This window comes from Chanodichthys erythropterus, chromosome 1, assembly GCF_024489055.1.
Source record: "Chanodichthys erythropterus isolate Z2021 chromosome 1, ASM2448905v1, whole genome shotgun sequence".
Classification (NCBI taxonomy): Eukaryota; Metazoa; Chordata; class Actinopteri; order Cypriniformes; family Xenocyprididae; genus Chanodichthys; species Chanodichthys erythropterus.
In genome coordinates this window covers 32,162,186-32,179,148 of record NC_090221.1, presented here as the reverse complement: position 1 = coordinate 32,179,148, position 16,963 = coordinate 32,162,186, and the positions used below count along the sequence as shown (strand labels likewise).

The 16,963-nt window shown below is 34.6% G+C and overlaps 1 protein-coding gene across 1 annotated transcript in view; it reads left to right on the top strand.

Moving 5' to 3' along the window:
* Nucleotides 1-16,963, top strand: part of LOC137018377 (gamma-aminobutyric acid receptor subunit alpha-2) — an 84,109-nt gene that overhangs the window by 55,135 nt on the left and 12,011 nt on the right. Inside the window, exon 7 of the mRNA XM_067382994.1 lies at nucleotides 8,096-8,248. Coding sequence (XP_067239095.1) covers nucleotides 8,096-8,248 — 153 coding nt within the window. The remainder of the gene's footprint in view (nucleotides 1-8,095; nucleotides 8,249-16,963) is intronic.

Sequence of the window (16,963 nt, the reverse complement as noted above, 5' to 3'; positions counted from 1 at the left end):
ATAATTAGTGGTGCGGATCTGTCATCATTTGCAGTGTGTGTATGTGTAGGCCGGCGTAACCAGACATTTGACTATCAGCATAAAGTCTAGTCCTCAGCTTATTCTCACCAAAAAACACACATGAAGAGATTTTTTAATAAACATGTAAAAGTGACCAACCACAATTGATTTTGTTTTAAGTGGAGTCCTCCTAGAAGAAGAGGTTCTGTCAGCTAAACAAGGTAAACATACTAGAAAACATTTTAAATACCTGTTAAACATTAAAGTATTTTGCAATCATTTACATTTCTCCTTATTATAAGACCTTTTGCACATAAAGTGTTCTCCAAATTTGAGTCAAGAAACCTAGAATTCTATATAAACCCCATTGGACCTTTTTTTTCTAAAAGGTGTTATTGTGGCACTGGAGTTGTTTTGGCACCCTTTTATTTGTGCTTATTTCATCACTTAGAACATTTTAATGGCTAATGATCTACTATTTAAGCTTATACTTCTTCTGAGACTAAATTTTAAACAGTATCTCAGGACTTTCAAGCTACAACCACCAAACTCGTCTCCATCATAATCGTCCAATCTCGTAACATGCTAGCAACATGTTAATTCATGTTATCAATGTTGCAAAACATGCTAGCAACATGTAATTCATCTTATCAGCATGTTAAAACATGCTAGCAATGCCCTTAACATTATGCTAGCAACATGCTAATCCATGTTATCATGATAATTTATGCTACCAGTGATTAGTAACACTGGTAGCATTAATTATCATGATAACATGTTAGCAATGTGATAAAACATGCTATAAACATGCTAATTCATGCTAGAAATGTGCTAAAAAATGCTAGCAACATGTTAAAACACTCTAGCCACATGATGATGTTATCAACATGTTAAAACATGCTACCAACAAGCAAATTCATGCTAGCAATGTGCTAAAATATGTTAATTCAAGCTATCAATGTGTTAAAACACATTAATTCATGCTAGCGATGCATTTCTCTTTCCACTTTACTAAATTTAAAGGTTTCAAACTTTATGCATTAACATTTGTCTCAAACTTTTCAATCTAGTTACACTGTATTCAGCACAAACTGTGCTACAATAATATGTGAGCAAGTTTGTGTTTTTGAGAAAATCAAGTTTGTGTAGTCTGCCGACGCCGAGAATATGAAATAGTTGATACAATAATTTGCCATTTTCACACTCAGTATGTTTGTCTTGTTTTCCGGTGCAAATATCTAAACATTCTAAAATCAAGATGAATTTACTTGAGAAACACAATGACTTAAGATATTAAGTCTTGCTTTTTGAAAAATAAAAATATCTAAATTAAGTGAGTTTATGCTTAAAACAAGAGATTATATTTCAGTGAAGTAATAAAACATATATTATTGGATTCTTTTTCTAACCCCACTGCCATTTTACAGTCGTGTCTAATTCATTAAATGCAGTTTGTGTTTGTATAAGAGGCTTTTCAGAAGATTACATTGTGCTAGGTTGAAGGCCGTTTGTGTGTTAAAATGAAGTTTTATTGCTGTCACACCTCTTTCCGAAGACCCGAAATATATTCGTGTCTCAGAGGGCTATTTCTTTGTCTTCATTAAATGATGTGTGAAAAAAAATGATAGTCTTTCTCTTGTTATTACCTGCGTCGGTCTCCAGGTCAGGGTGAGGTCAGGCTCCTTAATGAGAATCTTTGTGTCAAGTGTACTGTTGCTGTAATATATAAGCTGTGTTCTAAAGCCCAGGGAGCAGTCTACCTAGACAACATTAGACATCATGCACACTCCCTATTCTATTCTATTCTATTCTATTCTATTCTATTCTATTCTATTCTATTCTATTCTATTCTATTCTATTCTATTATATTATATTATATTATATTATATTCATCTTCACTCTATTTGTGTGGCTTACCTGACTGAGCATTAATGGACTTGCTGTATTTGTAGAGCAGTTTAGTTTAGCCACTCTTGGGGTTTGATTTCGATTATGATGCTGTTTTATAAAGCCGCTGCTTGTGTAGATAGTAGACAGCACAGCAGCTCACTGTAGGGTTTGGAACCGAGCCAGTGTGTGTTCTGGAATCTCTGCTTTTCAGAGAGAATCACGGCATCTCCTGTGACCTCCTGTGACCGATCATCATCTTCACGCTTTAATTAACATCTTCACGGTGCACAGACAGCGGCAGAGTGCCCACTGACAAACGCACACACACACGCCTTGCTGACCACTTCGTACTTTAGCATTGGCTGCTGCCTTCAACTGATTTGGAGCTCTACACCGGCTAACCACAAATAGTGCAACTTAGCTGAACTCACAATTGGTTCCAGCAGATATTGACTTAGCATGTTGCTAAGCTAACAACACACATTAATATGAAAAATGAATATACTCTGTAAAAAAAATAAATAAATAAAAGTTGAGAAAGGCAAACAGCTGGAGGAGATTTTTGAGTTTTCTCAATTTGTTGTTGTATAACAAGTTCAATTTACAAGTTGAAAAAAGCTCGAAAATCTCCTACAGGTGGTAGCCAAAAAGTTTTTTTTTTTTTTTTTTTTTTTTACAGTGTAGTAAAAATAGTGCAGTTTCAATCAGACTTATATATTTGGTCATTTTTATCATATTTATATTTTTACTGAATGAAATATATTTAACATTTCTCTTAACCCATTCACCATCTCAGTGAAAATAATAATAATAATAATAATAATAATAATGAGTTTGTTGCAGTGCATTCTGTGATTGTCATCTCCTACCCAGAATGTAATTTTAGTATTATTTATATATTATTGTAGTTTTTATTAATACTTTGCATTTGCTTTTATTTTTATATTTTCAGTTTTCAATGTATTTTTAGTGTAATTTTGTTTGTGTTTTTTTTTTTTTTCTTTCTTTCAATATTACTATTTAGGTTTAGTTTATTTTTATTAATTATTTATTATTGTCATTGTAATTCTTCAACTTAATTCAGTTAGTTCCCAAGGCAAAAGTTAGATTTAGTTTACTTTTTTCATTTAATATGTTTATTTTATTTTAGCTGTAGTTTTATATTATTTTATATTTTTAGCTTTTGTCATTTTTTGTCATATATATATATATATATATATATATATATATATATATATATATATATATATATATAAAATATATATATATATATATATATATATATATATATATATATATATATATATATATATATATATATATATATATATATATATATATATATATATATATATATATATATATATATATATATATATATATATATATATATATATATATATATAAATAAATAATTGTTTTGCACTTAGTGGCCAAGGCAACATTTGTAATTTTCATTTCATTCTATTTTTTTTTTTCTTTTAGTTGAATTTTAGCTCTTTCATTTTTATTTTATTTTATATATAATAAAAGTTTAAAATAAAAGTTTTTTTTTTTTTTTTTTTTTTTTTATATAATATTTATTTAATTTAATTTAATCTTTATTTCAGTTAACAAACATGACAATGCTTTAAAATCCTAAAACCCCAGGTAGGCAGCACACTAAGGTTTCTCCACAGTCTTATTTCTCTTTTTATTCAGTAGAGAGACATTCTCTCTTTCTCTCTCTCTCTCTCACACACACACACACACACACACCACTCTATGCACATTTTCATTTCATCATGCTGTTTTTCTAGTGGACTGTTGTTAATTAAATTAAAGCAGACGTTTCTCAACCTCATCTGTGCTGAGCTAACCAGTGCTCATGAAAGGAGGAAACTTCCCCTACAGGGTGCCGTGTGCACTTGAACATTGGATGGAAAGAGTAGGATTTACAGGATTAGACCTGGCTAAAATCAGTCAGTGCTTCCTCTGCTAAAAGGATGAGGAGTTTCCCCCCTCTGCCAAATGGCACCAGCACGGCATCCTCCACCAACATCCAAAGGCACCAGATAGATTTCTCTTTTCTGTTGCCATGGGCAACCAATGTCTTCCTCCATCCTTCGGTTATGCCGTCCCTCTCTTCTCGTGGGCCTTTTGCCGGCAGGGATTCTCCATTTCTGTGTTTCTGTGAGTGGTTGGAATAATGATAATGAGGTTAAAAACCTCATGATGATGTCGAGGAGATTTTCTTTCTTTGTCATTTTAATCATTAACAAACTGTCTCCGTAGAGTCGGTTCAGACTGACCTGATCTTTTCATCCGGGTCTTCATGAGATGAGGTGTAATTGTGGCTTCCCCCAAATAGCTTCCGGCTTATAATTACATTCATCTTTCCCTCTTCTGCTTTGTGACATCAGCGTTTTCAGAATATTCTCAGTCGTAATGTGTGTTTCATAATCTGATCTTTGATGTTCTATTTACAGAGTGCCTCTTCTTCACCTGGCCCCATTTTCCTCTATCTTTTCTTATGATTTCCCATCAGGATCCAAAATTAGATTTTGTAACACTTTATGTTGAAAGTCCACTTTAGACATTCTACTAATTATAAATAACTTTGCAACTACATGTCAACTAGCAGTCATTAGAGTATTAGTAGACTGTATGTTTAATATCTGCTTACACTTTATTTTGATGCCCCCCAACAGACATTCTACTGACTATAAGTAACTTTGCAAGTAACAGTCTACTAATGCTCTAATGAGAGTTGGTTAACATGTAGTTATAAAAATAAAATAAAGTGAAACCTTAGAACTCTTGCTGATGGCGACTGAATTGGGGAATTTTATCAGCCATAAAATACTTACTGATCATGAAACTGTATTTTGCATCATTCCATTAATAATATGTCAGTTGTTGACAGTTGTGTATAAAGTACTCGAAAACCATACTTGAGTAAAAGTATAGATAACTTACCAGAAAATGACTTTGGTAGAAGTTAAAGTCACTGTTTAGAATATTACTTGAGTAAAAGTTTTAAAGTATGCGATATTTTTTGTACTTAAGTACGAAATGTATTTTTTTTTTAATAGTAAACATTAGGGCTGGGCAAGTTAACGCGTTTTTATCGCGTTAACGCATTAATTAATTAACGCCGACAATTAGTTTATCGCGCGTTAACGTACTTTTTATTTTGAAAGTCCTTTGCTCACTGCGTTTGAATACACATAAGTTAGATACTACAACCGAACACAAACCATCTATATGGAGGGGTGGGATGTTTATCAGTAGGCTACTGGCTGCTTGGGATGAGCGTCATCACGCGTCTCAACCAATGAAAGCACTTGTTGTGTGCCTAAGAGAGCTACAGCGCGAAAAAGAAAATATCTGGTGCGGACAGAAAAATGGAAAAAGGTACCCACTGCTTATCACTCAATAAAAGAATCACATTGCTAAGTGTTTTTGAACGTTTTGATTTTGTTTGGTTTAATAATTAACATTAACAACCTTTGCGAGTCTGACTCTCACTGCGCTCGTGAATTAGCAGAACTTGACGGGGACATTCAAATGCTTAACAAACGCTTCATGTGACCAACAATTCTGTACATGTTTATTAAAGCATACTGTGTGGAGATACACAAATGAGCCCAAAATATGAATGCAACACATTTATATCTTAAACGGTTTCCTCTCATGTCATCTCAAGAAAACGCTTAATGCACTTAGACTGATATTAAAGATACCAAATTCTATTTACAAATAAAGCACATGCAGAAAAACGGATGATACCAAAATATAAACTTTCAGTATCACTTAAAATGCAAGCATTTTATACATTTTCTTCATAACGGTTTTATAAAGGTAGGAAATTGCTTAGTGTGATTGTCATTTGTTAAAATAAATATAAAAATACAGTGTGTTCGTGTCCGTCTGTCCGCTGAATTTGACCCATAATCTCTGTTTCTCCTCATCTGTGATCATGGAAAAGGGGAATTACAATGACAACAGTTGTAGGCCTACTCAATATGCTCGTTTAAGCATCATTTAAACGTTTCCAACAAATAAATGAATCGACTTTTCTCAGTGTGTTAATTACATAGATTTATTTGGATATTCATACGATGATATTCATACGATGGCTGAAGCAGCAGTGAGCGTCCAGCGTGCGACACGGTAAACAGATCAACACTAAACGAAATTCTACAAAACTTCAGTGAAAAAGATAAAAATAAATAAAATGATCATGCGATGCGATAAAATAGCTTCTATTCCCTGCAAACGATACCTTTAAAAATGTTAACGTTCCACTTAATGGCAGAAACAAAACAAAAGGTAAGCAAGAATCCGTATTAATTTCAGTGCGAGTAATAGAGGGCGACCCTGTCAAAATGGCGGCGCTGCCCCGGCATGCAACGAGATGTGACGTCGGTTCATATTCTCTATTGCACTTTTGTTCATACAGCAGTACTTTGAAAGAATAAAATTACGCAATACACTACTCTTGATTTCATTATTGAATTTTGCGCATGCTGCGATTAATCACGATTAATCAGAAAAATCATGTGATTAATCGCGATTAAAATATTTAATCGTTGCCCAGCACTAGTAAACATACTTAAGTATTGAAAGTAAAAGAACAAGTAAATGTAAAATACAAAAGGAGCAATATATATATATTAAAAATTGTTTGAGCAGCAAGATTGTGTTCAGTTTTAATTCTTTCTTATATTTTGTTTCTTTGAATTTAAAAAAAATGGCTAAATATTTATTGTAATTTTTAAATATAAAAAATACTAATATATTAATTATACATTGATCGTTCATGTTAACTCATAGTGCATTATAACTAATGTAAGAGACAACTTTAAAATGTTAAAATGTAAATGTTGAAATTAAAAATGAACAATACTTTTATTAACCTTATTTAATGTTACAAATTGACTCTTATTGCAGTGTTACCATTTCATATAAATCCAAACAGTCATACTTAAAAATGACCATCTTTACACACAAAGGCATAGCATGTGTTACAGTGCCGATAAAAAAAAGAACTGAAATTGAATACATTTTTGATTTATGTTTCTGTCGCTGCATGATGAGGATACAGTTTAAATATGTAACTTCGCTGTATAATGAATGCATAACAGCGAACAAATGGATATAAACTAATGCAAAGGAATGGTAACAACCGTGACATTAAAAAGTTGGTGTTTTCGTCACATTGTTTTAACCGCTTGAGATACTACTCTGTGTTCTTCCGACTGTATTTTGTAGTAAGTAACGAAAATGCTTTGGGAAAATGTATCGGAGTAAAAGTATACATATTATTTAGGAATGTAGTGGAGTAAAAGTAAAAGTTGCCAGTACAGTACAGATTCCCCCAAAAAATACTTAAGTACTGTAATGAAGTATTATTACTTTGTTACATTACACCACAGGTTGTTGACTCGACAAATTAATTATTTAGCTGTTTTCCCCTTGCATATTTGCGGCAAGTAAAACACGGTTGCGTCATTGTATCTTTGTGAAACTTTAAATTGAACATTGAGATCCATCATGATTTATATACTCATATTTTTTAAATTATTGAGCAGTGTTTAAGTTAATTTCTACTGCATAGCTTTTTTGCACTTTTGTCATGGCCTAATATTTAGAGAGTCAGACTGGTAACTTGAAGGTTGTGGGTTCGATTCTCAATACTGGCAGGAAACGACTGAAGTGCCCTTGAGCAAGGCACCTAACCCCCAATAACTCCCTGCGGGCACCACAGCAAAAATGTCTGCCCACTGATCCGGGTGTGTGTGTGTGTGTTCACTACTCACTACTCATAATGAGTATGCACTAACTTGGATGGGTTAAATGCAGAGGACAAATTCAGAGTACAATACTTGACCTTCACGTCACTTTGACTTTTCACTTTTTTTTCACTTTCCAAACCACAATTTAAAGTAGTTAAATCATAGTCAGTCCTTTTGCAAGAGTAGTTAACTATGCCAAAGCTATTCAGATAAACATTCAATGGATGAATCTTCCACAGAAGTAAAAGTCAAGTGACAGTAACTGAGTTTTTCAAGTAACCACTTGTATGTCTGATGTGAATTGCTCACATCACTTAGTATTTATATTATGTATTATGTTGAGAATCTGATAGATACCCTCCAGTTGTTTTTTATTTACTCAACAAAGCCAATTTTAATCTTATTTGGACTTTTTTTTCCCGCAGGTGAGTACACTGTGATGACAGCCCACTTCCACCTGAAGAGGAAGATCGGTTATTTTGTGATTCAGACGTACTTGCCGTGCATCATGACCGTCATCCTATCCCAGGTGTCCTTCTGGCTGAACCGAGAGTCTGTTCCAGCCCGAACTGTATTTGGTGAGTTTAATCTCTGAGTGAATCTCAAACTTACTTACAAACTTCAGATTGATCTGGGCTTTTGGAATATTTCAAACTTTGGACGCTACTTCAGAGACTTGACATATGACACTATAATTGAATTTTATAGTTACAGTTTTGCTGCACACTCTTTTGTTTCCTTGTTGCCTATCTTTATAGGCAGTGCTTGAAATTCAAATGCGAGGTGTTTTAATATCATAAATGGAATGTAATGATTGGAGACCATCATTTTGAGTGTGTTTATCATGTAATATATTGAGGTTTCAATAAAATACTTGATTACAGTAAAATACTTTCCACACAGTCTCTGTTGCGAACTGATATTCTGACTTCTGCAGGATTTTATGATGCACTGTTGGCCTCCAACCAAACCGATGCAGAAAATCTGCATAAATTAATTTACTGTGACAAATTAATTGAGGACTAAGGTCACACTGATCTGAATGAAGATTTTGGATTAATGGAGATTGAGTCTAGATTTTCAGTTCTAACAATAGATAGACATACTGTATGTAAATATAGATCAATCCCAGTTGGAATAGTTACCCATTCAGGGGAAAATTGAAGCAAATTTTACGAGTTTTAAATATCTTTACAAAGTACAAATAATTTTACTTTTCTAGAATAAAATAAAAAAAATCAACAAAGATTTCTGTGAATCCCAAACTTTGAATCCCTGTTTACACCTTATATTAAGATGAGTTTTGGTCGATCAGATCACAAGTGGACAACGCTAAATATAGGTGTCTACTTTTGACACTTCCAGAGGTAGTTGAAAATGCATTTGACCAGATTACTTTCATAGTGCAAACGCTGGTCAAATGCATTCGAACAGCCACAAAAGACCATCTACTCTCCGCCTACTGACCTAATGCGTAAACATTATGGGAAGCACACTAGCCAGACAGGATTTAAACTTTTTCACCTGAAGACCCAGATTTAGTTTGAAGACGAAAAATGTATCAAGCACAATGTTCTCTCACCATTCCTGATTTCTAACGCACACTCACAGCGTTCGGCATGGTCTTGCGGCTATCAGAGCAGAAACTAAAGCTGAAATCTCCGGGAGCGTTCATATGGAAATTGGGTGAGCTTATTTTGTCCATTAGATTGAAAGATCCATCCCCTTGAAGAAATCAGGACAGAAGTGGGCAAAAGAGATGGATTAAAACACCAGGTGTAAATGGGAATGTGTCTGCCGCATCTACTTGTGATTGACCAAACGCATCTTAATACCAGGTGTAAACATGGCCCCAGTCTTTATGTATGATCAGCTCAGATGAGAAAGTCAGTTATCTTGGCATTGTCTTATATCTTTGCAGCACCAATGTACAGTTTTTATTAGCCAATTATTTCACAATTTTCTTTATAAACCGATGGAAAAATACCAATGGTGGGTATGGCCATGGTCATGAAATACAAACGTATAATTTTTTGGTGCTAGAAACTGGATCATGTTTCAATAAACCAGTACATCTGATTGTAGTTCATTAGTAGAGTATTGAAAACATTGCAACAAAATGTGCATTGTCGGTGTACTCCAGGATCAGGGCTGAGAAACACTACTATAGCTGAAGAAGTTGGATTGACCTTCAAGCTATAAAATTTACATGGAGCCCTGGGAGCCTCTGGCTCCAGAGTCCTCTGCTCCAGATTAGAGACCGGGAAAGCCGGGTAAATTGTTTCTGTGAGGATTTATAGGGCTCAGGTACGGAACAATTTGGTTACTGTGGAGATTCCCTGAGCTCTGTGTTGCTAAGCAGGTAACGCTGAGGAGATGAGCCCTCCTGGCACAGGTTCAGATGTCTTTCTGCCTCTACCGTCTGTCTCTCTTTTTGTCTTTGTCTTTATTCTGCCGTCGGTGTCTCTCTCTCTCCCTGGAGTCTTTCTGGCAGTTCTTCAGCTGTCCCGGCCTCTCTCTGTCTCTTATCTTTCTCTCTCTATCCGTCTATTATACAAGCCTTTTAAACAACCTGCCATAAGGCAAATTTTCAGAGCTAGCGTTCCCAAAAGAGATTTTGTATTCCTAAATAATAACCCTAAGAAAGTCAGTATATTAATGCCACTCGTTAATTGTAGAACATCACGTGATTTTTTACCATGTCAAGGATAGCTGATTAGAGTTTTATGATGTGTTGAGATATTAAAGTTGAAATAGAGAGAATGGCATTAAAATGGAGCTCAGATGTGCGTGAAGGCGGTTCGAGAGATGCATAATTGAAAACTTGCTCCAGGCTAATAGAGTGTTATCAAATGTACACTTTATTGTGATGCTTGTATGTACACTGTGCCGTCATGTGTTTTTCAGTTTGTTGCATTACTAAAGTATTAAAGGATTAATCCAACCGAAAATGAAAATGCTATCATTTGCTCACCCTCATGTTGTTGCAAACCCAGAAGATTTTCTTTCTTCCATGGAACACAAAGGCAGTTACATTGCCGAATGCCCAAAGTGCTTTTCATAATGGGGACTGGGGCTTTTGAGCTCCAAAAATAACAAAAAAAGCCCCATAAAAGTAGTCTGTATGACTCACACGTTATATTCTCTAGTCTTCTGATGTGATGCAATAGCTTTGTGTGAGGAACATGCCAAAATTGCGTTGTTTGTGGGAAATCTTGCCATCGGTGACAACTCTCAAATCTCAAATATGGTGTGCTGAAAACGCATTGTACCAGGTTTGATGACAGTGATGCCAGATGCCTTGGGTTTTCACATATTGTGAATGATTGCAATGTGGCAAGTTTGAATAAACGGATGTGAAAATGATGGAAGGCAAGATTTTTGGGTGAATAAATGACTTAAATTTCAGTCCGTTCCTCACACACAGCTATCATATGACTTCAGAAGACTAGTGCATAAGTCTATTCAGTGGCACTTTGTTTTTTTTTGTTTGTTTTTTTGGAGATTGACAGCACATCCGTACACATTTACTTTTGTTGAATGGAAATATACAGCCGTTCTGCCAAACATCTATTTTTTGTGCTTCGCAAAAGAAAAAAAGTTAAACGGTTTGGAGCAACATGTGAGTAAATTAAATAGAATGTTCATTTTATTGCTTCATAATTCCTTTAAATAAGAAAACTGTTAATTTATAAGGAAATGAAAGCATCTTAACTTTACAGTGGAGAAGAACGTGACTGGTCTTGCTGTGTATGATGCCTCTGAATGGTATCAGCTGGGTTTATTTGCAGCTCAGTCGATAATGATACTTGATGGAAACTGAAAAATAATTACACAGAATTCAGCCATTCTGCTGGTCACCATGCAATTTTAAAACCTAAATTTAGGATGATGGTTTTTCAGATGGTGCTTTGCTTTTTTAAAAGTGACAACAGAAGCATTTAAAGTTGTTGCAGGCATTATGGAGTTCCCTTTATCTCCCTGAAGTGCTGAAGTTTGTTCGATTACATTTCTCTCCATGCCATAAGTGATACTTTTCCATCCTGCAGTATAGTGTCTGACAGCGTCTTTATGAATGACATGATTAAACATTTGAACACTTCAGCAAGCAAATCACCTGCTACCCAGGCAATCAAAGACTCTACACTTTTCTGCTGCTCCCTATTCATAGTGTACTCAATATTAAATGAATTATAATCTAACATACTTCCATATATATTCCACTTTAAATGAGTACACATTTGTTTAGTTAGTTAGTTAAATATTTATTTATTTATTCCCCTGCATTTAGTGATTAATGGCTGTTTTTGATAGTAGATACAAAAATTGGTTAATTTACAACATATGTCTTTTTATTTATTAAAATTATAATCACATAACTGTTGCACTTTAAATGAGTACACTTGCCTAGTAACTATTTATTTATTTACTTACTTAAACCCTTCATCAAGTGACTGTTGTGATGTTTCATGTTAACAAATGACAAAACAAATCTAATTTTATTATATTAATTATTTAATTTTAAATTATAATCACATAACTGAGGCAGTTTAAACTAGTACACTTATATACAGTGTTGGGTAAGTTACTTCAAAAAAGTAATTAATTACTAATTACATCATCAATGTTACTCTGTCTGAAAAGTAATTGAATTACTCAATAAGTAACTTACTAATTATTTCTTAAAATCCCTATAAACCTTGACCAGATAGACAATAGAAATGAAACTCTTTTAATAATTTTGTCAAACATGGAATAGTTTAGCCTTTTTTAGCTTTTTAAAACATTTTAACTTTATTAAAACATATACTAAGATACTTTTATTTAGGCTACTTTATAATACTTATTTTTATTATATATATATATATATATATATATATATATATATATATATATATATATATAATTTTTTTTTTTTTTTTTTTTTTTTTCCCAGGTAGGTCTAATAGTAGTAAGGAAAATACCACAGAAATTGAAAAATACAATATAAAATAACTCTGCATAGTCATAACTGTATAAATGAAATATAGATTAATTCTTATTAAAGCTTTTTCTTTTGTTGTTTGATTATCATATATAATACAGACAAGCCAATAGTTGACAGTAGCAGGTTTTAAAGACTGCTGTCACTAAGACCTAATGGACAAGAGACAATATGCTGTTACACATGCTGTTCACATTCACATAACCAACGCAAATATATGCCAAGATGGGCATAACTGTGTGTATTTGAACGTTTATGTATAATAAAAATTTGACACTCGCAAGAGGCGGCTATGTGTGTGCGCTTTGGCTGAGAGCGCACTGACTGAAGACCATCTCTCAGAGAGCACACAGTTTTTTCTCCCTAGGACATGCTTACATTTTACTGTAATGTTCTTGCCTCCCTGTGCCAAAAAAGTGAAGTAAATTAAATATTTCCATTCTGCAAAACAGCCACTCGCTTCTGCCGACATCTTCAGACAGCGACTACACAGCCAACTGGTCCGAAGTTGCGAACGTGCAACTGCACTACAGCTAATAATTTTAAAGAGGCAGCATTCACTTTTACCGTTTAGACGACAAATTTAGATTTTAAATTCAATATTGATTTAAACAGAACCGAACTAATTTACAGTATGTAACGCAAGTACATTATAAGTAACTGTAATTAAATTACCTAAAAATGAACAGTAATCCCTTTACTTTTTCAGTGGATAAGTAATTTAGTACTGCGTTACACCCAACACTGCTTATATAGTAACTAGGGCTGTGAAAATAACGCGTTAATTTCAATTAATTAATCAGAGAAAAATAACGTGTTAAAAAAATAACGCAGATTAATTCATTCAGTATTGACCTTTGAACCTGGAGCCGTTCTAGCCACCATTCAACTGTAAAATGAAGGAGGGAGATGACTGCTGCGCTGACGGACAGAACGAGCAGAGCTCCTCCCTCGTGCGCGCGAGCTCTCTTCTTCTTCAAAGTAAGCACCGTCTTTGCACTCTCTCTACCTCACACATAATAATCTAAATCAACTGACACAATGCTAAAAGTTCGTAAGACCGAATCCATGTTTCACGAGGAACATTCAGAGAATGTTTTTCCTGAATAACCGCTAGGTGTGAATAGAGCTCAAAAGAACGTCACCTCATCTTCTCTGACAGGCTGCTGACATAAACCGCACTTTCAGTAAACAAAAAGAAAATCCTATTCAGTGGTGAAGTGTTTTCTGTGTTGACAAATCTTTTGCGATGTCCTAATAACAGTCGCGATTCGCACGCAACGCGTCAACATCCGCTAATGTCCGATTCGCGACCTAATGAATCATTTGAACAGATTCATTTTAATGAATCATGACAACAACTGATCTGTCCACATGGTCTATAATGAATCATTTACTCGAACAACTCTGAACTGAGAACATAAGTGTGCTTACCCCATTTAGCAAGAGTGGTCAGTAAAATTAGCCTTAATAATCCACAATATTTTCAGGTTATTTAAATGACAATGTGTAGAAAATTAGGCCTACCTATAAAATCAGTTAGTTTAGACTGGAGTGAGGTGAAACCAGAACAAAGCAAGTTGTTGTTAGCTAAGTGCATTCAATGGTATATTATAGAAAATTATATTATTAGTTTATATAACTTGTAAATGCTACTTTTTAATCCTTTTCAGCTTTAGCAAAAAAGCATCTTCTCTTACAAAGCTATAAAATCACTTTTTTTTTTTTTTTTGCAAAAAGGGCAAGAAAGAATTACAGTGAGAGTGACGGGTACTTTATTGTCAGTATCATAAAAATTATGTATGCAATTAATTTAGATTAATTAATCACAGAGTACGTAATTAATTAGATTAAAATTTTTAATCGATTGACAGCCCTAATAGTAACCATTTAGTTCAAACATAATTTGAGGACAAATGAGATAGTACACAATGACTAATGGGTAAATATCTCAGCACTTCCTGTGTAAACTTGTTCCATATGCTGTGTGCATATTAAGCAAATACAGTACATTTCCTATGATTTGGGATATCGTTTAAAGGGGTAGTTCACCAAAAAAAAATGAAGTTTCTGTCATTAATTACTCACCCTCATGTCTTTCCAAACCCGTAAGACCTTCGTTCATCTTCAGAACACAAATTAAGATATTTTTGATGAAATCCGAGAGGTTCCTGATCTCCCTACACACAGCAATGCCATAACAAATTTCAAGGCCCAGAAAGGTAGTAAAGACTTTGTTAAAATAGTCCATGTGACTGCAGTGGTTCAACCTTAATGTTATGAAGCAACAAGAATATTTATTGTGTGTAAAAACAAAACAAAAATAATGACTTTATTCAACCAATCATTCTCTTCCCTGTCAGTCTCCTATGCTGTTGATGTTGTAAACACAGCACAGTGCTTCCGGGTTCCATGTCAGAACGCCGTCTCAGTATTAGCCGACGCTGTTCACGTGTTCACCATGACGCATGTGTGTGATGCTGATGCAGGAGCTGGCCAATAATGAGCTGGCGTTAGGCCTTAGAACCCCGGAGGCACTGTGCTGTGTTTGTTCATGAACAGCATAGGAGACTGACAGGGAAGAGAAGAAATCGTCACTTCATAACATTAAGGTTGAATCACTGTAGTCACATGGGACTATTTTAACAATGTATTTACTACCTTTCTGGGCCTTGGAATCCTCAAACCTTTCGGATTTCATCACAAATATCTTAATTTGCGTTCCAAAGATGAACAAAGGTCCTAAAGGTTTGGAACGACATGATGGTGAGTACTTAATGAAAAAAATTTCATTTTTGGGTGAACTAACCCTTTAAGATGGCCATCTCTGTGGTTACTGAACTCTTGCTCTTCACTTTCACTGTGGAGTCTTTTTTAGGTTATGACTGATGCATTGTCACATGCTTTGTCAGTGGATGGATATCTGCATTTTGCCTCAATTTCTGATAGTCAGGGGAAGGAGATCCATCCAAAACTCCTCGTCTGCAGTTCTCTGGTTGTCAAATCATTTTATACCAACATCCGTTCAATGCTGTCATGCTCGTCCCACCCGGGATTGAATGCTGAAGAGTTTGATGGTGATGGAAATTAATTGGAGGCATTTGTTTACGTGCATGGTCGCAACCGGAGTCCCCAAGCCTGCCGTATGTCAGGCAGATCTGTCATTGCAGATGTGAATCAGGCAGGAGTCAGGAACGAACAGGTTCCTCTCCATAATCCCTTTATGATGTCAGTGAGTCTCAGCTGAGAGCATTCAGAGCATTGCACGCTGAAAGTCGTGAAAGTGCCGGAGGATTCTCATTAAGGTTATTGTCTCTTCGGTCCCAGACCAAAGAAGGCTGTCATATTGTTGTATTATTCCCTCAAAAACAAAATTATTCAAGGCCTTTTTCTTGTAACTCACAAGGCCCTTTCTAAAAAGGGACAGAAATCCGAAAGAATGAGAACGATTCAGGCGTATAGAGGCTAAAGGGTTGTCGTGTTTTTGGTTGATTAGAAGCCCAAAGACTGGAAAGAATGTGGCACACCAAAGATATAATGGCAGGGACATCCCAACAAACTGAAGCTTTAGAGATGTTTAGTCTTTCAAAGTCATTGACGTTGAAGTATGTCATTTTTGTGATGTTAAAATACTTTCTCCTGTGACCTTTCTCCAGTTGGTTTGTTGCTTCGCATGTATAAAGAGCTGTTGAGCTTGGTTCAAGTCTATCTATCTATCTATCTGTCTATCTATCCATCCATCCATCCATCCATCCATTTGTTTATTTATGTATCATTTTATTTATGAATCACTCAGTATTGTCCAACCAATGGAAGATGTTTTTGTGAACAATTTTGACCAGTTTAAAATATTAAAAATATATTAAAATATTTAAAAAATATTTATTTATTTATTTAGGTTTTTTTTTTTTTTTTTTTTTTTTTTTTTTACAATTGCTAACAAGCGTTGCAATAGAATTGCTCTGGGCAACCACTGGTCAAATGGGTCTCCTACAAAGAACTTCAGTTGCATCATGGTTGAAATTGTTTTCTGGGGGTGGGTTGGGGTGTTGATGGTGCCTACACAGAGGGTGGGATGTTGTCCCCTTGGTGCCTTACGTAGATTGCTTATTCTGCGTATATGGAACAGTGGTACTGGAATTGTAAAAGCTTTACATGAAGCTTTTATTGAAATCAAAACATGAAATTGCTGCCAACAAAAACAGCAACAAATCCAACATACAGTACATGGCCTTTGGTTACTATGGAAGCTGCTTTTTCTTTCTGCCACAGAATACAAAAGTATAAAAAGTATTTCTCAGAATTGTGA